Below are 23,869 nucleotides of genomic sequence, written 5' to 3'. Positions count from 1 at the left end.
CACTACTACTAATACTACTACTACTACTACTACTACTGATAATAATAATAATAATAATAATAATAATAATAATAATAATAATAATAATAATAATAATAATAATAATAATAATAATAATAATAATAATGATAATACTACTACTACTACTACTGATAATAATAATAACAATAATAATCATGATAATAATACCAATAATGCTAATATTAATAATAATAACAACAACCATAATAATAATAATAATAATGACGATAATAATAATAATAATAATAATGATGATGATGATGATGATGATAATAATGATGATAATAATAATAATAATGATGATGATGATGATGATGATGATGATAATAATGATAATAATAATAATAATAATAATAATAATAATAATAATAATAATAATAATAATAATAATAATAATAATAATAATAATAATAATAATAATAATAATAATATTAATGCCGTTCTGCAGATGTGTACTAGTCAGATTATTATTGCGATGGGAAACGTCACACCGCTTCCCTGGAAAATGATGCGTCCCAGTGACCGAGGGCGGATTCCTGCATTTTTGTGTCCCCAGCACTGAGGGAGGAGGAGCAGGAGGACGGGCCGGGGCAGCAGCGTGGATCAGCGTGGATCAGCGTGCAGCAGCGTGCATCGTGCGCCCTCGGCGGACACTCCACCACAAAGACACCCTTGCTCATCCGCTCGCCTCCCCATTGACGTCAGTCCGGTGTCACATGAACGAGCCGCGGCCAATCGGCGCTGCCGCTGCCGGAGACGACTGGTGGCTTCGGTCTATTATACCGAGACAAGGGAAGAGAGAGCGAGTTAACAAGGAAACAGTTACCACTGAGCCCGTAATGGCCCCTGTAAAAGCCCCGAAAGGAGCGTAAACCCGCCGCCCGGTTGGCCCCCCCTGGACCCCCCGCCCGAGCCGCCCGTGGATTTTACTGCGTCTGGGATCATAATGGACCAGGATCAGGCCGTGGCCTCGCCGCGCTGAGACCGCTGCTGCTGCTGCTGGGAGGGGGAGAGAGAGACCCGCACCGGGGACACGATTCCTGGGGAAAATGGTGGATTATTATTCTCCTTCACGGCGAGTCATAGCAACGACCCCCCCACGCCTGGGCTGATCCGCGGAGCGTCTGGCCGCGTCTGGAGCCGCAGAGACGGAGAGACGGAGGTCGAGCTGTAGCTGCAGAGGAAGGAAGGAAGGGAGAAGGTAAGTGGGTGCAGGTTATAGTGGGGGCTGCAGCCCTGGAAACGCCTGGGATCTCAATGTTGGGTCTTCAAGGCCCCAAAAGTGCTTGCATTTTAGTTTAAGTGCTTGAAATTATAACTCTCAGGGTTCCTTGAAATCCTTGAAAGTGCTTGAATTTCAATGTTGTGTCTTCAAGGTCTGGAAAGTGCTTGAATTTTAGTTTAAGTGCTTGAAATTATAACTCTGTGTCTTTCACAAAATTGGGATCAGAGTTTATTACAAGGAGAAATGAAATCCAGGGTTCCTACGGGGGCTTGAAATCCTTGAAAGTGCTTGAATTTTAGTTTAAGTGCTTGAAAGTGCTTGAAATTATAATTCTCTGGGTTCCTACAGGGGCTTGAAATCCTTGAAAGTGCTTGAAATTATAACTCAGGGTTCCTACGGGGGCTTGAAATCCTTGAAACTGCTTGAATTTTAGTTTAGGTGCTTGAAATTATAACTCTGTGTCTTTCACAAAATTGGGATCAGAGTTTATAGTTTAGTTATTACAAGGAGAAATAAAATCCAGGGTTCCTACGGGTGCTTGAAATCCTTGAAAGTGCTTGAATTTCAATGTTGTGTCTTCAAGGCCTGGAAAGTGCTTGAATTTTAGTTTAAGTGCTTGAAATTATAACTGTGTCTTTCACAAAAATTGGGATCAGAGTTTATAGTTTAGTTATTACAAGGAGAAATAAAATCCAGGGTTCCTACAGGGGCTTGAAATCCTTGAAAGTGCTTGAAATTATAACTCAGGGTTCCTACAGGGGCTTGAAATCCTTGAAAGTGCTTGAAATTATAACTCAGGGTTCCTACGGGGGCTTGAAATCCTTGAAAGTGCTTGAATTTCAATGTTGTGTCTTCAAACCCTAAAAAGTGCTTGAATTTTAGTTTAAGTGCTTGAAATTATAACTCTTTCACAAAATTTGGATCAGACTGTATAGTTTAGTTATTACAAGGAGAAATAAAATCAGTAAGAGGAAACATAACTACATGTTTACAGCACGATACAATGTGCATCATTGTGATAAAAAGCGGGAAAAAATAAGTATATATATATTCCTGTAGATATTTTACCCCAGCGATAAGGTGCTTGAAGATTTTGAAAATGACCCTTGAAAGTTCTTGAAAAGTGCTTGAATTTGTCCTTGAAAAAGGTGTAGGAACCCTGGATTTTATTTCTCCTTGTAATAACTAAACTATACACTCTGTCTTTTTTGAAAGACAGAGTTATAATTTCAAGCACCTTCAAGCACTTAAACTAAAATTCAAGCACTTTTCAGGCCTTGAAAACACAACATTGAAATACAAGCACTTTCAAAGATTTCAAGCACCCGTAGGAACCCTGATAATCAGTAGGATGAAACATAACTAAATGTTTACAGCATGATACAATGTACATAATTGTGATAAAAAGCGGAAAAAATAATTTTGAGTGTATATATATTCCTGTAGATATTTTACCCCAGCGATAAGGTGCTTGAAGATTCTGAAAATGACCCTTGAAAGTGTTTGAAAAGTGCTTGAATTTGTCCTTGAAAAATGTGTAGGAACCCTGGATCACTGTTTGGATTATTACCGAGACATGGACTTCAGCGGCGGTGGAGGAGGCGGCGGGGGGGGCGAGCTGCACAACAACAACCAGTTCTACCCGTGCGAGGAGAGCAAGCCCCTGCTGGGGGAGATGTCTGAGGTGGGGGGCCGGCCGGCGGCCCCCGCGGGGGGGCCGTGCAGCAGGCGCGCCCTGCCGCTGCTGCACCCCTGCGGCGGCAGCGGCATGCGCTACAAGCTGCTGCACGAGGGCGACATCCAGGTGTGCGTCCTCAAGCACCCGCGCACCTTCCTCAGCAAGCTGCTCACCGCCAAGTTCCTGCGCCGCTGGGAGCCGCACCACCTCGCGCTCACGGACGGCAGCCTGACCTCGGCCACGGTGAGTGTGTGTGTGTGTGTGTGTGTGTTACTATATAAAAAAAAAAGGCCGACTTTCACATTCCACAGACGGCTTTACTGTTTGTCTTTTCTTGTCTGGGCGCGCTGCTGTGATTACGCACAAGTCTATTGACGCACTTAACAAGAAAGAGAGCAGAGTGCTGCTGCTGCTTTGACTCCCTGTCCTTGATCTGGCAGTGAGCCCCCCCCCCCCCCCCCCCCCCTTATGATCCAGGTCCTGGTCCAGGTTTCTTTCCTCGTAAAGAAGGAGTTTTCCTTAAGCTTAAAGTTTTTCTCCCACTAGGGGAGTTTTTACCTGCCATTGTTTATGTAATAATTGCTCGGGGGTTCATGTTCTGGGGCCATGTTTACACACAGCCGAATATTTATAAAAACGGATATTTCCCCCTCTATTTTTTGAAAAATACCATCATTTACACGAACCCGCATAAATACGCTGTTAAGGTGCTATGAGCAGCCAAACCTACAGGGGGCAGTGTAACGAGAAACATAAAGTCATGCCAGCCAATCGGAATCCTGGAAAAAAACATCAACAAATGACACGAGTAACTTCCAGTTACTTCCAAGATGAACGAGAGTCTTTCGTTTGGAGTGACAGAGAAGTAGAGTTACTTTTAAGTGTGACCTTAGAATATAAAACAGGTAAAATACAAGAAAATATTGACGGTGGCCAAACAAATTGTAAACACAGGTCGCACACATGACGCTGGTGACGTTTCTGTCGCATAATGTGACGTTCTGAAGCCTAAATGTCCATTTCCCTCTGTTTACAAGCAAACGTGAAGATGGAGTTTTTGCAAATCTCCACCTTGGCCGGAGTTTGCAGAAATGATCGTTTTTGGTGACTTTGGAGCTTCGTTTTCGTGTAAACGAACGGCCAAAACACATGAAAACACCACAGTTTTTGCTACGTGTAAACGGGCCTGGGTCTCTGGAAATATCCTAGAGACAACTTCTGTTGTAATAGACGGTATATTAATAAAATTGAATTGAATTCTTTGAAAATTCTAGATAAAAAGTCCAACACGTACCACCATCGTGGAATCTTGAAGAAATATGAACTTTTGAGCTGGGACAATATAATTAAATACAAATAAAAACATGAACAGGTTAACCAGAGCAGGATCTAGAGGTGACTGTATTGTCCCATTCAGAAAAAGTGCTTTTGTGGAGTCAGCGTTTTCATACCGAGCATCTCATACATGGAACACAGGACCAAATGTCATACGAGACACAGCCACCCTCACCTCCTTCATTAAACACTTAAGAAGTTTAGTTTAGTTTATTTTGTTTTGGTCATTTACATTTTAAGATGTTTGCATATACACACTGTATATGTATACACACAGGTATAAATATATATATTATATATATGTACACATTTCTTTTTTGACCAAAAAGGTATAGGCTGAAGCCTCATGGCTTATTTTGCTTATCCTTTTAAACAAAAGGCAGACTTCGGAAACAAAAAGATACTAATAAGAAGAAAACGAAACGAACGAACAAAACAAAGAAAATGAACAAAGAAGAGAAGAAAATAAATGTGGTCACTCACGATTGAGGACAGCTGCAGGAGGAAAGTTGCATAATTTAGACAGTTTAATATGAAGATAATTTATATTAGTGTTCTATATTTATTTATTATTTTAGATTTATAATATTTTTTTTAATTTGTAAATGTTAAGAACATGGCTTCTAGAGAATCAAGTCTGCACTCATATTACATCTTAGTGTATTGTATGTTTTATCTTATATCTTAGTGTATTTGCTTGTATTTTCTTCTATTGGGTATTTATTAGTGTATTTTACTGCTGTGTGTCATCATTTCTTGGACTGTATGTAATGTATTTGTGTCTGGAACCTTGTCTCTTACATCAACCTGCTCCAGGGACTAAAGATGCAAATTAGCCACTGGCTATAATCTAGCATATTTACATGAAAATGTTATTGTTAATATGTACTGTCCCTGGTTCTTTTCCTTTAAAATAAAACACAAATACAAATCTGTGCCCCCCCCCCTCCCAAACACCCCCATCCCCGAGCAGCACGTCCTCACCCAATCCGCTGTGGAAGTCCGGTCATCAGCTGGCCCCTGGGGGCCTCCAGTGCTCCTGGTTCCTTTCAATTCTGGACAAAGAAAAACGTCCCACGAGCTGAAGGCCCCGCTAGGTGTGTCACGTGACCCCAGCAGGTCTGTGCTGCAGCAACCTGCCCGGGTTTGTGTTGCTTCCTGCCTGTCAGGGGGAAATGGTGCAGAACGGAGGCCGAGGGTGCACTGGTGGTGTAACATCCTCCAATCACACGAGCTGTGGACGATGGTAGCCCCCCCATCAGCTGCTGCAGCAGGTGAAGACACGGCTGGACATCTGCAGAAGCATGTCCCCTGTGTGGTTGGACAAGATCCTTGCTGTGTTATTAACTACTCCACCTTTTAAAAGAGTGGAGGAAAGAGACGGTGTTCTCATTAACCACAACAAGGCACTTGTCTGTTGTTATCAGCTGTAATTGCTAGTAACTCAGCAGAATCATTCCTGGAAAAGCCTTTACTTGGTCTCCTGCTCGGGTTCACACCCATGACATTTTGCGTAAATCCAGGCACATTGTTTTATCAACACACTTGGTTCGAGGCTTTTTGGACGGATGCCTATCGCACCCACATGTCCTAGAGACTGTTGTTGTTAGTGCAGAAAAGACTTGTGGATGGAGCTGAGGGGAAACCCCACCTCAGCAGGGTTTGCTCGTTCAGAGGCCTTTGGGTTTTATATAGAACCAGATGGATTTATATTTGTGCTGCGTTGACTACATGTTGACTGTTTGTGTACATTTGCTTGAAGAAGAAGCTAAACATGTGGTATTTTCTGATGAGAAGATTTCTAGTCTCTGTAGATCTGATCGCCTTTTCCTCATTTGTGGAGCTCCCATCAGTGTTTGTTTACGTGTTTTTAAATAGCACCATGGAAATGGTTAATGCAAATGGCAAACGTCGGGAGGAAAAAAAGATTGGATATTTATATAATATACCACTATTGTCCAAGTAACGTAACTGGATATCTGCTAACGGCAGAGATCCATGACGCTGCTTCTATGTGCTTTAAATCTGTGTGCAGTGCGACTGCGCACTACGCCTCACATCAACTACTGTATTGGCGCTTTTCCACCAGCACCTACTCGGCTCTACTCATCTCAACTCGGCCTGGTTTCTTTTCCATAACAATTCAGCACCTGGAGCAGAAGTAGGAGGCTGGAGTGAAGCTGCTGTGACGTATTTGATTGTGTGATCTAAACGAAGAAGACAACACTAAAGATGTAGAACATGGAGGAGATGATAAATGTGCTGCTTGGTCTGTGGCTTCTGTTCGATATCAAGTTAAAAAATGAGTGAGAGAAGCTTCAAGTGGCGATGCTTTTTAATTTTTTTTAGTTTGTTTCTGCGCTGCTGAAAAGTCAGCTGGCCGCGAGCAGCTATGAAGTGACAGAGCTCCTGGTGGATCTTGTCGTTCTTTATCGCCCGTCTAGATCCCTTTTTAATTCTCTCCTCAGCCACCAGGTTTATGAACATCTGCACCTCAGAGTTGGACCAGAACAGACTTTTGCTCTGCCATTGCCTGTCGAATAAAATGAACAAGAAGCCGTCAGAGTCGCTCTTTCACTGATGTCACATCCTGACTCAGACGTCTGACTCCAACCCCCCGACCAATCGGTGGCCTGTAGTGTGATGACGTCAAATACAGCCGACTCAGCCGCTTAGAACCTCAGCAGAATAGTTACAGAAAAAGTATCTACTCGGCACGTTAGACCCCTAGTGGGAAAGAACCAAACCGAGTGGAGGCGAGTCAGGCTGAGTAGGTACTGGTGGAAAAGCGCCATATGTGGACACCAGCATTGGCAAGAAAAAGTATGTGAACCCTTTGGAAGTGACTGTCTTCCTGCATTAATATGCCATAAAGTGTAATCTGATTACCATGTAACTCATTCATAGACAAACGCATTGTGCTTGAGCTGATGACACAAACAGATGCAATTAGTCACATCTTCATTGCGATGGATTCTTCAAAGTATTTGAAGTGTTTTCACAGCTTCATTCCGGATTGTTAAACACCTGAAACTCAGTCTTCCCCGATTCAAAGACACGTCCAAACCTCAGAAAACCTGAAAGTTTACACCTTAGAGCTGAACAGAAGCAGTAAGTCGTCTGAGGAGTGGAAACTCAAACTACCAACTAGTATGAACAGTTTTGAACATATAGACGTTGAACCACTGGAGTTTGTGAAATCATCACAAAACATACTCTGGGACGAGACCTTTTTCTTTCAATATATACCATTGCTTTGATCTTGATGTCCACTAGGGGTGTAACGATACACCAATCTCACGATATGGTACGATACACGATATTGAGGTCACGATAACGATACGATATTATAGCAGTATTTTTTTAACAACCTTGATGAGGAACATATGACTGGAAAAAATGGTCTTTTATTTGAGACACAAAATACAAAACAATGCTGTGCATTTGCCCTATTGTTACAGTTTGTAATGCTTTATAACTGTTTAAGTTTTAAAGAGAAAGCCAGGCCAACCATTTTCCACAAACTGAACTAAAAGTAAATGTCAGGTTTGCATTATGCATCTTCAGTTTCATACTGAATAGTTTCTCTCATGTATGATTTGACTTTTTTCTTTTCCAGAAATTTAACGACTAAAATTAAATAAATAAATAAAAGTAAATAAATACATACAATTTTACATTAGCAAAAAGATTGATTCATGCTCACCTTATAAGTGTAAGAAGAGATTTATTTTTGTTAAGAAGGTTATTTTGGTAATTCAGGGTTCATTCTTTTATAAATATATTCTTTATATTCTGATGTAAATCAGGGACTATAATTACACTAGTCAGTTTATCTGTAGTGCTTAGTAACCCAATATCGCGATACAGTTTGTCACCTCCACGACACGTATTGTGACGTTTTGGTATCGCGAAATTTTGTGGCATGAAATATTGTTACACCCCTAATGTCCACATTTGTTTTGGGTCTCTGCTTGGTTAGGTTTAGGGATCCAAACTACAACATGATGCCCCGCCTTAAAATTGACCCCTTCATGACCTCTGTTGCTACATCTTCTTGATAGCCAGTGATAAACACCTAAAACCTCTCTTTTATGGTTTAAATGTTTTTTTTTTCCTGGAGCAGATCCGGGTCAAACTGGTCAGGAAATGTTGAATTGTGCGTATGGCTCGTGTAGATTAAACAAGTGTTTTCATTTAGTTGAATCCCCTCATGTGTGAACGTTTCTTGGTTTATGTAGCCGTCCTCGACGTTACACTCCGTATCTTTGTGCAACAGACTGTTGAAGAGACAAAACTAGACTTCTAAAGACATCGCAAAAGATAAATTGACAATAAAAGTAAGCGGTGTGTAGCTGCAATCCCACTTCCTCGTTGTGTGTTTGTTCTGTGCTGTGGACTCTGTTAGCTATCGCTGGCTTTATTGATCGCAGTTGCAGTGGCAGCCTTCGAACTTTGGCCCGTCAACAGCGGCTCTGAGGGCCGTCTGGGAAACCCTCTCTGTAGCAACGCTAATTAAGCAAGAGGCCTCCCCGCATCTCTGGAAAGCATGCAGCCAAGAAGCGCGTCACCCTCTCAGCTGCTTTCTAGGCAAAGCACGTTCATTAACGTCCTGCAATCCGGGAGGTGAAAGTGATCAACAGCATGTAAGAAAAGAGGTTAAATGGCTGAAAAGAGACATGCACAAACATACAGGATTGAAATAAATGAGTCCCCTGGTCCCAGATCTTCAGCTGATTCTGAAAATGCTCTTTTCTTTTTCTCTGGAACTCGGTGGGTTCACCAGTCCTACCACTCATAACCCCTTAGAGGTAAACAAAGGACATGAAATAACCTACGATTAATGGATGAAGTGGAAAGGAAATCCCTTCGGTCTCTAACCTTTTTAAAGTTTAGTTTCTAATAGGCAAGGCACAATTTAACACAAGGTAATTCAAAGTTCTTTACATCAACATTAAAAACAGCAAGACACAATTAAACATTAAATACAAATAAAATGATAAGAAAAGAGGTAAAATAATAAAAAGCACAAGTTGTTAAAAAGTAAGGGCAGTAGAGTACAGCAGGTACATCTCATTCTTACACACAACTGACGAGAATTATGTTTCTATACGGTCAAAATGTACAAAGACCGGGTCAAATACAGTATTACAAAAGTAATCTGTGCCGATTCGTGCGGTGAATCAAACCAATTTGACAATTCTACGTCACAATGCCTGCATTCAGGGCTTATCCATAATTTTGCGTGGTTTTCAAAAATCATAAGTATTTCATTTAAGAATATGCTTAAATAACAAATAAAATGAAATAAAATGACAAGAAAAGAGGTAAAAAAAATTAAAAGCACAAGTTGTTAAAAAGTAAGGGCAGTAGAGTACAGCAGGTAAGTATTTAATTTAAGAGTACGCTTGAGTAAACAGTAATGTTTTTAGGCCTGATTTAAAGGAGCTGACAGTTGGAGCAGACCTCAGGTCTACAGGAAGTTTGTTCCACCGGTGAGGAGCAGAATAACTGAACGCTGCCTCACCTTGCTTGGTTCTGGTTCTTGGGAACCACAACAAACCAGATCCAGATGAACCTCAGGGGTCTGGGAGCTTCATAGGGAACTAACAGATCCAGCATGTATTTTGGTCCAAGACCATTCAGTGCTTTGTAGACTGTTGTAGGCTTTGTAGCAGTAAGATTTTAAACTCAATCCTTTGACTCACTGGAAGCCAGTGTAGCAATTTCATGACCGGTGTAATATGTAATCCTGGTGTTTGTAAGGACTCTGGCGGCAGCGTTCTGGATCAGCTGCAGCTGCCTGATTGATTTCTTGTTGAGGCCTGTAAAGATTACAGAAATTAAGAGAAGAATATTAGTAATCAATGGAGGAATACGCAGCTAAAAACCAGGAGGGGGCTGTTCTGACTGCAGGTGGATGTTTCCTTTGTCATTTTTACATCCGCTTCTCTTGTAGCTTCATGGGCTGAAGAAAAGCTACTTCTTTCAAAACCAAAAGCAGCTGCTACGTCGACTCAGCATGTTTTCATTCCTGCTTAAAACAGTAACGTGTACCTCACTCTTTACGGCTAACGGTAGTGAAGCTCGGCGCTTTGTTTTTATGGCAGGAAACTAAAACCACGGCACTGGTGCCACTGGCTTTGTTTTGATACGAGTCATGCGGCTGATTTATCCCCATATTCTCGTGTGCAGCGACCGTGTGTCTGCAAGTCGTCACACACTCTCGGCTCGGTCCGAGGCTGAAATATGAGGAAGAGGGATTGTGTTGAGGGCGAAGCGAGAACATGCGTTTCCTGAGCGGAGCTGCTGCATTTCTTGGCCTGCGTGGGCAGAAGAACAATGCTGACCTGTTTGTGCCTGCGGAGAGGCGACTTCCAACCGGGAGGCAGAGCGAGCCGTCAACATCCCCGCGCTCGGAAAATAACCGAGATGACGGAGAGAAAGAAGGGCCTTGTGTAGCTGCGCTTTGACTGCCAAGAGAGTTCACACGCAGTCAGTTAAAGCAAGAGGGGCCATTACCAAAACGCAAACCATTATCTTATCCTGAATGCAGCTCGCTGTTGCATCCGCATCACGTTTAGTGGTTAATGTGATTGATTTTCCGTTGCGTGTGGAGGAATCAGCCGGAGACCTCGGTGCACAGACAGGAAAGCGACGTGACTCTCTTCTTCCCCTCTGACAGACCTGCTCACCGCAGCTGCAGTCAAACACCTAACCTACATCATACATTTGCGTAAGAAGAAGCCAGCGACAGAGCGAGAGCACTTCCTGTAGCACGCCTCGCTAACAAAAGGCCCCTCGGAGCAGAGAGGAAGAGCGGTGGAGCTGCTATCCATCTCCACCTCAGACAGCCAGGTCCCCAGAATATCTAACAATTACTGGGTTAGTATGGCAGGCTTCTTTTCATGGAGTTCATGGAGTACTTCACAGTGGCCTAGGCAGACAAATGACTAACAGATTAAAGGCAGTGTCAATTTTACTTTGTAATCTGCATTTTCCCTGTGTCTACGTCAGTGTTGTGCAAGTTCATACTTCTCATGAACTAGTTCAAAGTTCAGTTCACATAGTTCAAAAATGAATAGTTCACGTTCATAGGTCACCATTTTCACTTTGAACTAGTTCAAATTCAGTTCATTTCAATATTTTTAGGTGAGAAGTACGAATGAAACGCCCCCCTATCCTAAAACTGTTCACTGTATCCAATCATGTACTGTCCTAGTGGCTTTTCAACTTTATTCAGAGGCTGTAAATCTCCAACATTGTAGTCCATTATCAATTTGTCTACCTGTTGCTAGGAAATCAGACCCCTGAATGTGCAGCAGTGGGACTGGGGTCGTTTGGGACTGTTGGGTCTTCTTGGTCTTTCCCGATGACTTTGTTTGATTGACAAGGACTTGCAGATATTTTCTCACACTGGACAGATGCTTTAACTCCACATGACGTTTCAAATGTGAAATTGACGTGGCAGGCGTTCAGACTTGTTTTCTGAGCGCAGGTGGACATAATTTGCACAGAAATGTTAAATTTTTACCGTCTGACTCTTTGGGAGACGATGTGTAAAATTTTGCAGATAATGATAAGCGGATCATCATCTGACGCTGCGTCTGCAACATCTCTCTTTTCACTGGTCACGTAAAGACTGCAACGGGCCGCCGTTGCCATGAAGCTGGTGCCTGTTGTTATGCTAGTGTGTGCGCTGCATTGTGGGTAATGTAGTATGAAGTCTTCGTCTCGTTGAGTATTTTAAATTCACCGCTGGTGAAATGTATTCCGTAATAATTGGACCTAAACAGTGAAGCTGAAACTCACATAATCTGAACAGTTCAAATTCCAGTTGGTATCTGCAGATCTGAACAAGTTCACGTTCAAGTTCTTTATTTGCAAATATGTTGCGTTCAGTTCAACATTCTCATAGAAATGAACGTGTTCAATGACGGCGTTCATTTGAACTCGTTCATGCACAACACTGGTCCACGTATTGGATGTCTTGCCAAAACAAAACGATATCCAAAATGACTTTTAGATGATCCCGATTCCTCTCAATAAATGAACAGTTCATGGCATCACGGTTCATTTGATTTAAGACATTTCCCCTGCTTGCAGTTTGGTTGGCCCTGTAGCTTTGAAATGTGTCCAGTGAAACGGAGTGGGGCTCGGTCGCCTGGTGCTTTTCACATGGCTGACACCGGTGCTTCCAGTCCACAAAACCCTCTCTCGCAAGTGGGCCGTCAGCTCCGCTGGGGAAATGTCTGCACATTTTACAGAAAATCGATCGCGTCCTTCTTTAAACTGTATTCCAACCAAGAAAACTGTCCGTACCACTTTGATGACAAGCATCTTGATTTTCCATTCTTGACTGGGCTTGGAAATACAGTAATCCTTCGCTATAACGTGGTTCACTTTTCACCGTCTCGCTGCTTCACGGATTTGCATTGAGCATCATGTTCTGCATTCTGATTGGCTAAACAGTCTCCCCGCTTCTTCACTTCCTGTGTCAATAACGTTGGTCGCTTAGCAACAGTGCTGAGAACGACCAATGAGCTTCAGCGAGCAGCTCAAGAACGGGACCCTTTGATGAATCGTTCATTACAGTTCTCAGATATAATCCATGGTGGCATGTAAGTTTAGAAGAATCTTTTTGCCCAGAAGAAAAAAGAGCGACAACAATGACCCATAACTATGTTCTTCTCTGGAAAAAACACAACTGCACCGCAGGCTTTAGAAGAAAAAGACGCTACGGAGCGAGTCAGGATGCAGCAGCATCAGAGCAGCGAGTCACAATTTGACCTACTGTACTTATTGTATTTTTTTTCATAATCATTTTTCATTTTCTCCCGTTCAAATCCAATTAATCGGGTCGCGTGGGGCTGATCTCCGCAAATTAAGGCCTTGTATAATAATTGTAAAAAAAAAAGGTTGCTACTTTGCAGATTTCACCTATCACAGGTTCTTTTTGGAATGTAACCCCCGCGAAAAACCAGGGATTAACCTACTGTAAACCCAAACTTGGCTGTGAAGGTGGTTCATCAATTGCAGATAAATGGAGGGGTACCGCAGGTTGAGCGGAAAAGTTCAGCCTTTATTTTTTTTCTACTGATTAAAACTGAATACAAGTCAACATCAAATCACGTTTATATTTATACCTTTTCCCATCTAATTTTTTAGAATATGTTTATGTGAAACATGTATTTTGATCAAAGTTGTTTGGGAGTGATGTGGGTGGGTGAGTGACACCCAGGCCCATTACTGGCTACGCGCCTGGTACTTCAGGTGTACTAATTGCATTTTGCTCGGCTGATTTCTGGTTTTCTTAGACCCCATTTACACGTAGCGATCATTTCTGAAAACTCCGGCCAAAGTGGAGATTTTCAAAAACTCCATCTTCACGTTTGCTTGTAAACAGAGGAAAAAGGGACATTTAGGCTTCAGCACGTCACATTATGTGACAGAAACGTCACCAGCGTCATGTGTGCGACCTGTTGGAAGTAACTGGAAGTTACCCGTGTTATTTGTTGATGTTTTTTACCAGGATTCCGATTGGCTAGCATGACTTTATGCTTCTCGTTACACTGCCCCCTGTAGGTCTGGCATGTTCATAGCACCCATTAACAGCATATGTATGCGGGTTCGTGTAGATTTTGAAAACGATCTGATGTAAATGATGGTATTTTTCAAAACGTAGAGGGGGAAATATCCATTTTTGTAAATACCCGGCTATGTGTAAACATGGCCTTTGAGGTTGGAGCCATTGAGTCCAGTTTTCTTTCCAAGAACATACATCAACTGTGTTTAGTAACAAAAATCTGCCGTTGAAAGCAGAAGCTGCAGTCTGCGTGCTTTACTAGCTTCATCTTTTTGCTTCATAGCTTTTGTTGACCTATTGGACATACTTGGGATGATTCTCATCAACAGTTATTGTTGTTGGGTTTTTTTGGGTCAAAATTAAAGCAACACCTCGGTTGGCTGGTCACATGGAGGGTTTTGATGGTTTTGGTGGTAAAATGAAGCAGAACAACAGCAAGAGTGTGCTCTCTTACCCTTTTAAAGCTTATTTTTCAGTCATTGAGTAAAATCTTTCAGCAACAGAAGTGCACATGCCCATATGTTTAAAACAAAATCATATAGGGTGGAGATTTGGTAGTCAAACATTAGTATGACATCATACAATTTTCATGATATGTGGAACCGTTTGGTTGTGTAGAGAATCTATTTTCAAGATGAATCACTCTGGTCACATCATTTTAACAAGATAGCCGGTGTCTCCGGGCCAGAAATCATGCGGTTGGAAGGTTTTAACCTCAAATAAAAGAGTGTTTACCAAAACAGAATAGCGCCGGAAGGTTCTGATGCTGGAGTTACTTGTGAGAATGTTCCTCCATCTCTTCTGGTCTTTATTTAACAGCGTCTCTGCAACAGAAGGAGAGGTTGCTGGTCTGGTTTTGTGGCATCCGTCTTGAAACTGCTGCTGCTCTGTTAGGATCTGACTTTGAACACTTCTATCAGACTCTTTCGTTACAGTACGTGATTGTGGACAGGCAACTTGAGCAGTCGCTGGGGGAACTGCTTCAAGCTGCTGCTGAACTTCCTGTGGAGGTGTTGCATGTGTTTTCGTGTGAGACTGCTGGGCCAAGAGCTGAGAGATAAAGTCCAGCTGTAAGTATGCGCAGCATACTTAAGCACGTTTTCTGATGTGGCTGTATAATGCGTCATTCAGCCTCAACTCTGAGCATGACCTTAATCCTAATCTCAGCAATCTTTGAACGCAGCCTAAACAACAGTTTGATTGGTCACACGCTGTGCAAAGTCAAGAAGCTGCGCTCAAAGACGCACTAAATAATCTTATCAGTCTTCTTAAATAAAGATAAAGCCTCTCTCTTTTTTTTTTTTTTCCTGCACAGATAAAACTATAATTGCATTTCTTTCTGTATGTGTTCACGTTCTGCATTGAATTGCCTTGAATTGCTGGAATGAATCCTCAAGTCTTAAAACATTTATGACGAAAGTAGACGTTCAGATCAGCTGATACGGTTTCGCCCATCATCAAAGCAGAAGCAGGTCACCGTTGCTTTGTCTGTTTTATTGAAAAAAAAAAACCACACACACAAGGAGAAGGACTCTCACAAGGCTGGGAGACACACCTCCCTGCCGGCCTGCAGCACGTGTTCGCATTCAGAGGCAGCACAGAACCGGGGGCTGCTCTCCCATCGTTCTGCTGTGTCATGTGTGTCAGCGAGTGACGGATGACGCGACGGGAAATGGAGCGACCAAACAAGAGGGGCTGAAGGCCCAGAGGCTGCAGCTCTGTCCTTCAGGGAAACCCTGGGCTGCAGAGAAAGGCCGTGTTGAGTCTTCTTATCGCTCTTCTGAAACTAGCTGTGCCTTCCACACCTCTGCTAAAATTTCCCTCTCACGTGCTCGTGTTTGCATGTGCAGTTTCATTGATGTCACAGTGCAGAAATGTTCCTGATAGTTTGCATGTCTCTAATTCATGAGATAACATACAGAGAAACGTACACGAGTAAACGAGTATTCGGGCCATGCAGGAGAAAAAATATTTGAGAGGGGAAGATTTTTTTTTTATTGTGCACTTCGAGAAAAAAGTCGAAATGTCGAGAAAAAAATTTAAATGTTGAGAATAATGTTGAATTACAATTTCAAGAATAAAGTCGAAATTTTGTGAATAAAGTCGAAATTTCAAAAATAAAGTTGAAATACAATTTCGAGAAAAAAGTGGAAATGTCCCCTTTGGTCCATCAAATCCAGTTAGGAGAGCGACTAACAGCTATGCAGCAGCAGCCGTAACTAACTAACTTACTTACATCCTTGGAGTGGAACGTTAACGGTACGTTTCTGAAGTTATGCTACTGCATATGTGTGATATGTGTTTGAAATCAATATTGTCATCAAATTTGGACTTTTTTCTCAATATTTCGACTTTTTTCTCGAAATTGTACTTCAACATTATTCTCGACATTTCGACTTTTTTCTCAACATTTTGACTTTGTTCTCAAAATTGTACTTTAACATTAATCTCGACGTTTTAACTTTTTTCTCGAAGTGCATAATGAAAAAAAAAATCTTCCTCCTCTAAAATATTATTTTTATTTTTCTCCTGCCTGGCCCTAATACTCTTCCGTAGAAACGTCTTAAATGTTTGTGTTGTCTTTTTTTCATACAAGGTGTTTATTTGACACTTAAACACTACGTCAATCTTCAGAAAACAAAAAGATGAGAAACGGTCCTGAAAAAGCAACTGCTGCCTCGTTCCCGTTTAGAACCAAAGTCCTTTCTGAAGACAGAAAAAGGATCTTGAAACAAGCGTTGGAAAAAGCAGGGAGGGCTTTAAGGTCAAGTTGTGGTTCAGAGGAGCTCATTAATTCAGGGGAGGAGGCAAGAGCAGAACTGGAAATGAGAGGGTGAAGTGATGAAAAAGATATTCAGGCTCTGCTGCATCTTAGCAATTAGAGGCAGATCTCAGGAAGCTACAGTTCATCATGTGTGACACTCGCTCTCCTTTCGCTGGCTGCCTTTTGACACCACTGTCATTAACTTTGGTGGAAACTTGGGTATCAGTCGGAAGTGGCAGCGTTCCCAGCACAGCTCTTCATTTCGGTCTCAATCAAGTGATGGCGTACCTCTGAACTCTGTTGCTTGTTGATTGATTCTGGGTTAGATGCAAACTATTTCCCAACAACCAGCTGAATCCGAGTTGCACGTACATCAGATCATAATGATATTTCATGGGAAAAACTGAGTCAAAACAATATAATTCAAATGATCCCGTGTCGTTTTATTTTAACTATACGAGCTAAAGTTACAACATATTTGCATATTTTTTTCATATTATTTTCATAATATGAAATTAGCATTAACAATATTATTTAAGCCCATGTATACAATAAAGTCGTACTGGATTTACAACCCGTCTGAAACATGATTTATTATTTAAAAATAAATAATACATTAATTTAAAAAGAAATTGATATTCAAATTTTGAATATCGAATCAGCCGGCAAAGTATCACGATATATTGCCATATCGATATTTTTGTCATCCCCTACATAGCATGTTACCCTGTCATTACTTAACAGAAGCTAAACCAAAATGCAGAAATGGTTCGGAAAATAAGTACACTTTTTAGCTGCAATAAATTGAAGTCATTATTTTGTTTCACCTCGTTAATCCCTCACATTTAAGCAGTTTTTAAACTGTATCATATCAGGTGTTAAAGAAAACAAACAAAAACATAATCAATGTAAATATAAAGTCACAGTAGACAACTTCTAACAGGAGTGTTTGTCCACATGTCATAAATGTGGGACTATTTTTCTGATAGATTGAGACGGCTCGTTTCATGCAGTCCCTCAGATGTAGACCTAACCAGGTAACATCAACGGGTGTGCGGTCCTTGGGGGTTAGCACCTTCCACCCGCGTTCCCACGTCTGAACGTTGATGCCATGTGAACACCAGCGAGAAGTGGAAAGTGGACCTCATGATATGGAAAGTTGCAGTTTGGATGTTTTGAATTCATTCTTTTGAATATTTGCCACAGCACTGAACCCCAACTTGAGGAGTATACAATCAATCCTGGTCTGAGATGCTGCCTGGATGTCCAACATTATTCTACTGTTTTGGCACATGTTAATAGTTCATTTTAGTTTAAAGCAATTCTAGATTTCGACATAAACTATGTTTTTTGGTGGTTTCCGTCATTAACGGAAGTAAAATAAACTTTTTTTAGCATTATTTGACAGTTGATTATTTCTTTTTTGTTTTTTTTTTTCAATAGAGCGGTCCTCTTGCCTCAAAGTGTAAAAAAACATCATAATTCACATTGTTATGCAATGATGTATTTCAAATAAACTTGAACTTAACATGATTAAAATCAACACCGGACAGAGGATAAGAAGATGCTGAGTCTAAAGGTGTCATACCTTACATCAGTGACATCAGTTGATGAGCCTTCTTTTTCTTTTCACAGATGAGATGGAGGTAGAGAACAGGGTCATAGATGGTGAAACTCAGTTCCGGTCACCGCCTAGCTGACAGTTATTCTTGCTTGTTCATTTGGGGTTGCGAATCACTTTGTACACGAATAAAGTGGGATACATAGGTTGATGTTGCCCATTAAGTCTAAATCTAAATAGGCGCACAATCTGCAGATTATATGAAGGTAATAATAAGTATTGGTTAAAATCTTTAATAATGTGCACTTTGGTCACTTTACTCTGCAGCAGATTTAAACCTACTCTACCAAAAAAGCTGCAGGCCAAGCATCAGGTTACTGTGGAAACCGTGAAAGACAGTAGAGTATGGCTTTGTACTTTCACCTGATTTCCAAACTTGTAGTATTAAATAAAGAATAATATAATACAAATTAGGTAAAAAGTAATTTCCAGCTGCGTTGAAGCTGTTGCGTGTGACGCGGTGCTGCACATGGGAGGAGGTAGGCGCACCCTGGGTAGCTTCAGTCCAGCACACATCAGATCATACTGGATCAATTCAACCAGTAAAATGTTTAAAGACAGTTTTAGAAAGAAAGAAAAACCCACAAAAACATGTGTTAGCAGAGTCGTGTTGAAGTCTCCGAGCTTTTCTGTGCAGCTGGAGTTGTTTCAATGAACCATAGAAACCTGCTACTCTGCAAAACCAACACTCTGTCGAGTTTTTGCAGCAGCTTTGCGATTAATGTCATGGTTTTCACCTTCTTCATACTTATGGCAGGACATCTGTGAATCATCAGCTGAAATGCACGGTTAACATTGATCAGCGCTGTAGTCTGCGTGCACGCGTGTTGTGTGTGGAGCCAGCTCTCGAGGAAAGCCTGGACGTGTGGAGCCGGATCCACTGCATCCACTTCCCCCTTCCAGCTCACAATGATCCAATCCACAGGCCTGTTTTGAACAGAATCCTTCCTCTGCCGTCACAGCTCTGTGTGTGTGTGTGTGAGCGCGTGTGTCTTGGATCTGATTTACAGTTTTGTTTGGATAGCTTTATATTTGGATCTATGTGTTAGCAGTTCTCCAGCTGTTTCTCCCAGACTGCACGGAGCTGCTCGTTCACACACACACACACACACACACACACACACACACACACACCCTCCTTGCTTTCATTTTCACGTCTCTTTGTCTCTTCCCAGCTGCCACGGCTATGGCGTGTTATTTCGCTCTCTCCAGCCACTGATCGTCTTTCACTTCTGCGTGATCGTACTGAAACGCCTCCACCCCCTCGGTCAAGTCTTCCCGACACGCGCATTGATCACATTCCACTTTCTGTTTGTAGAGACGACGAAGAAGCCAAGAGATCGATCGGAGCTTTCAAGGATCTATTTTTATTACCCTGCATCTTGTTATTGCTCTGCTTCATGCTCCCACCACCGTGTGCTTTACTAAACAGAAGAATGAGAGAAACTCTCCTCCATGATGCATCATTCACGTTGGATGTGTACATAAACAAAATAGTAATTTACTATCTAGAAATTAATTATTCATTTACTTTCTTAATTTTTTTTCCAGCAACAATTTGAGACTCAAATATAAGATAGTTTTCTACATTTTTCAAGATTTAGGCAAGGCAAGTTTATTTGTATAGCCAGTTTCCTGGTGTTTGGTGTTTGTAAGGACTCTGGCGGCAGCGTTCTGGATCAGCTGCAGCTGCCTGATTGATTTCTTGTTAAGGCCTGTAAAGATGCCATTGCAATAATCCAACCTACTGAAAATGAATGCATGAATACGTTTTTCTGTGTCTTGTTTAGACAGAAACTTTAGATGGCTGTTGAAGTTCAGGTCTGAGTCAATAATTACACCAAGACTTCTGGCTTTATTTGTAGATGTCAATCACATGGAGCCAAGGTGAGCGCTGATCTTTTCCCTTTCATTTTTAGGGCCAAAAATGATCACCTTTGTCTTTTCTGCATTTAGCTGGAGAAAATTTAGGCACATCCACTCATTGATTTGGTGAATACAGTTACTCAATGAGAGTAAGGGACTGTAGTCATGTGTGATCGGCCTACGTATGGTAGGAAATGTTGTGATGTTCCATAATCTGAGTTAGGGGTAGCATATACATGTTGAATTTAGGAGAACTACACAGTCCAGTTTTCAGATTCAGATTACTTTATTAATCCCTTTGTAAGGTTCTTTCGGGGAAATTGACATCTCCGTCTCACACACACAGCACTGTCATATACAAATCAAACACCCCAAAACCAAACACCCATATAAAGATAAAAAATGTAAAATAAAGATACAAATAAAAAGTGCAGTGCCATGAATAAAAGTATATGTATAGAAAAGAAATAAGTGTTATGTAATATTGCATAAAGTTATTGCACAGTTCGGTTTGTTGTTGGTCAGACTGACTGACTGACCCCCCACAGTCCCTCTGTTCTTCAGTTCTTCTTGGAGTTGAACAGTTTGGTGGCACCTTTGTGGCAGTTTGTACTCCAAGGAGCTTGAACAAGTTAATCTGGCCATAAAAGTGAACCAGAAATTCTCAAAAAAGAGTTTAAATACAGAGACGAAGCTGGAAATGAGCCATGGGGCTCTGCAGTCAACACACAGGCTAACTACTCATGCTTATGTGCAGGATACTGCTTTTACAGCAATCAATCCTGCAAACCGTTCCCAGTAAAAGTGCTTTTCTGTTTGTTTGTTTGCTTGTCTGCTTTGGGTGACACCATGCTAGGGAAATGCAAGTCTTGGCTGGGTTTGTTTCCAGTTTTCATGACTTGAATGTCCCGTCAGGCCTCAGCGCGGCGAGCTGAAGGCCGCGGGGCCGGCCTCCACCCGGCTGCAGCACGTCAGCGTTGTGTCTTCGGCTTCAGCGTTTACAGGCAACAGCCCTCTTGTGTCTCAGGAAATGGAGAAGTGGAGCTGCTAATGTCTGAGGGAAGTTGCTCGTGGCTGTCTCAGGTCCGGCAGCTCGGTGTGACTCCTGCCGCGTGACTAAAACCCTGATCAGGGCACGTGGTGTGTTTATGTTGGCATGTGATCAATCCGCGGGTCTGTGAGCAAACGCAGAATCTGGGGTCCGTGGCGAGCGTCCTCCTGCTCAGGAACCAGTCTTATTGGTAAACATGAAGCCGCTGGGACACAGGATGTGAAATGATCAGGAACAGGAAGAAATGTGCTGCCCTGAAATGCCCTCTTATCCACTCGTTGTCTCTGCAGCTCTGTGGTTAGCTTGTGTCGTTCCGTAGCTACGAGACACCACCAGACCCCTCCTCTCTGGTCCAGGTGTGTTTGTCCTCCAGCGGCTTGCTCAGAGCTAACCATCAGTCAGCTGAGTTGTGGTGACCCGCCGCTTCAGTGATGCATTTACTGCTTTGAGTCATTAAAGGCACCTTTGCAGAGTTCTGTTACTCTGCAGGGCTCAGCTAATGTATCACGACGTACCCGGTAGGCATGTGTTGAAAAGATCGATTTTCTGATTCTAAATCGATTGTCATATTAATTCCTAAAAATCAATTTGTATGTCTAAAGATCGATTTATTTATTTTTTCATTATTACAACTTTTGGTATTTTTTTGTTTATGCCCAAAAAGGAATGTTTTGTTGGACACGAGCATAACTGGTGCCATGTTTTTGCCGTTAAATATGTTTAAAGGTATGAAAACATTCAGGTTTTTTCAGTTTTAATTGCATAAATTGTCTATATTTCTTTGCTTTATATATTGTCTTGGGGTTACATTTACATAAAATGCTAAAAACCTAATTCTCATGAATGGGAAAAAATAAAACTGATTTCATACGGCCTCTGTTTGCTGCCCTGGATCTGTTTGGTAATTCTGACCCACACAATGTTTCTGAAAGCAGTTCTATCAGCATTCTGGGAGGTGATTGGTCCTTACAGCATCATTAGCTGCCAATACTTGCTGTTGAATCTCAATATAATACTAGTGTTAATATGTTGCATAACTACACAGTCATATAATTCATGCAACAGAACAAAAAACAGTTTTAATAACACTAACACAAATCGATATCAGAATCGAATTGAATCGGATCGAATCAAAGCATGATAATCGATTCTGAATCTTAAGAATCTGATCGAATGGATTCTTGACATTTGAATTGATCCTCAGTCCTAGTACCCGGGACCTGACGGACCTGCTGATCAGTGACTCCGTGGCTACTTTTGGGCCTTTTTAAGATAATTTGGAAACGCTTCTGAGAAGCACAGGGACAGAAAGGCTCTGTATTCTCCCAAAACACCTATTTTAATGTCCCTGCAGTCCCAAACCTACACGAGCCTATAAGCTCCGAATACCAAGAAATCTTTTTTTTTTCTTCTCTCTCTCCGTCAGTAAGTACATTCTGATGCAGTCACTGGGGAATACTGGAGAAGTATTTCACTGCGAGCACAGAAGAGCACAGAAACAATCATTTGTACAGCTTGTAAGACCAAAAACCAGAACGTGGAGTAACAACGACAACATTTGAAAAGACAAACCTTATCCAATAGTTGAAAAGGCATCTTCCCTCTGAGCCGGCCCGGCGTTGGAATCTTGTTGACGGTCAGCAGAGCGCACAGTCTGCAGCCTTGAGTCAATGTTCTGAATTTCATTTAAATTTTCTGAAAGGAACTCAGACGAGGTGCAGTCGTGTGGGTGTAAGATGCCAGTTAGGCTTTTTTTTGTCGTTGCATATTATAATGATGGAACAAATGTATGTAATATCATTGCAGGTCTGGGTCTTATGTCAAGCAAATTCTCTCATTTCATGACATAATTAGTGTCAACAATCAATAGGAGCTTTGCTTGTTCATCCCCACTGTTTGCAAAGTCTTTACTTTTTGACTTACTGTCTATAGATGTGTGAAGTCGTCATATTTCAGGCTTTTAAAACTGTTCTATATTGCATGGTCAGTATAATATGACCAATAGCTGACTTAAAAGTCTAAGAAATAAATGATAAATGTGGCCTTACAGAACCACAGTGTTGCTGTAGAGCTTAACCTTAGCCCAGGACAAACGGGACCGACAACTACAAGGAAACCTAACGTCATGCTGATGAATTCATGGGTTTCTCTACGGCTCAGCCTTGTTTGGAACCATGAAACCGGCATGACGGGAAAATCCTTAGGTGAATGCTGTGAATTGTTGTTGCAACACTCATGTATGACTCCAAAGGAAGTAATCTAAGGGTGAGGTTTCTTTCACGTCAGCATCAGCAAGTTTGTTTGCAGAAAGTCAGCGGTTCTCAATGTGTAATATGTGCAGCAATTTCACAAGAAAACTATTTAATAGAAAAGCTCAAACTCGCCAAAGAACAGAGATGTATTCAAACTAATGATGACCACAATTCTTTTTTACTTTTATCAGTCACTATTGCTCATGATTTCCAAGGTAATGGTTGCCAACAGGATGTCTGGTTCTTTGGTACAACATGTATTGGGTTTTTTTCAGCTGTGGGGGCAGGACTTTACTTTGGAGTTAAGTAAGTTTTAGATTTAATAAGAACCATGATGGTTTTTCTGACCGTATGTAGTTTTTATATATATATATATATATATATATATATATATATATATATATATATATATATATATACATACACATATATATACATACACATATATATACATATATGTGTATATATAT

At 41.4% G+C, this 23,869-nt stretch overlaps 1 protein-coding gene across 1 annotated transcript in view; it reads left to right on the top strand.

Annotated features, from left to right (window-relative positions):
• The first annotated feature begins 1,157 nt into the window (after positions 1 to 1,157).
• The window catches only part of cmip (c-Maf inducing protein), a 74,558-nt gene continuing 51,846 nt past the window's right edge, over positions 1,158 to 23,869 (top strand). Inside the window, exons 1-2 of the mRNA XM_061721129.1 lie at positions 1,158 to 1,222; positions 2,788 to 3,167. Coding sequence (XP_061577113.1) covers positions 2,823 to 3,167 — 345 coding nt within the window. The 5' untranslated portion in view covers positions 1,158 to 1,222; positions 2,788 to 2,822. The remainder of the gene's footprint in view (positions 1,223 to 2,787; positions 3,168 to 23,869) is intronic.

This window comes from Cololabis saira, chromosome 5, assembly GCF_033807715.1.
Source record: "Cololabis saira isolate AMF1-May2022 chromosome 5, fColSai1.1, whole genome shotgun sequence".
NCBI classification, from domain to species: domain Eukaryota; kingdom Metazoa; phylum Chordata; class Actinopteri; order Beloniformes; family Belonidae; genus Cololabis; species Cololabis saira.
The sequence above is the reverse complement of the archived record's forward strand: the minus strand, read 5'-3'. Positions and strand labels throughout refer to the sequence as shown.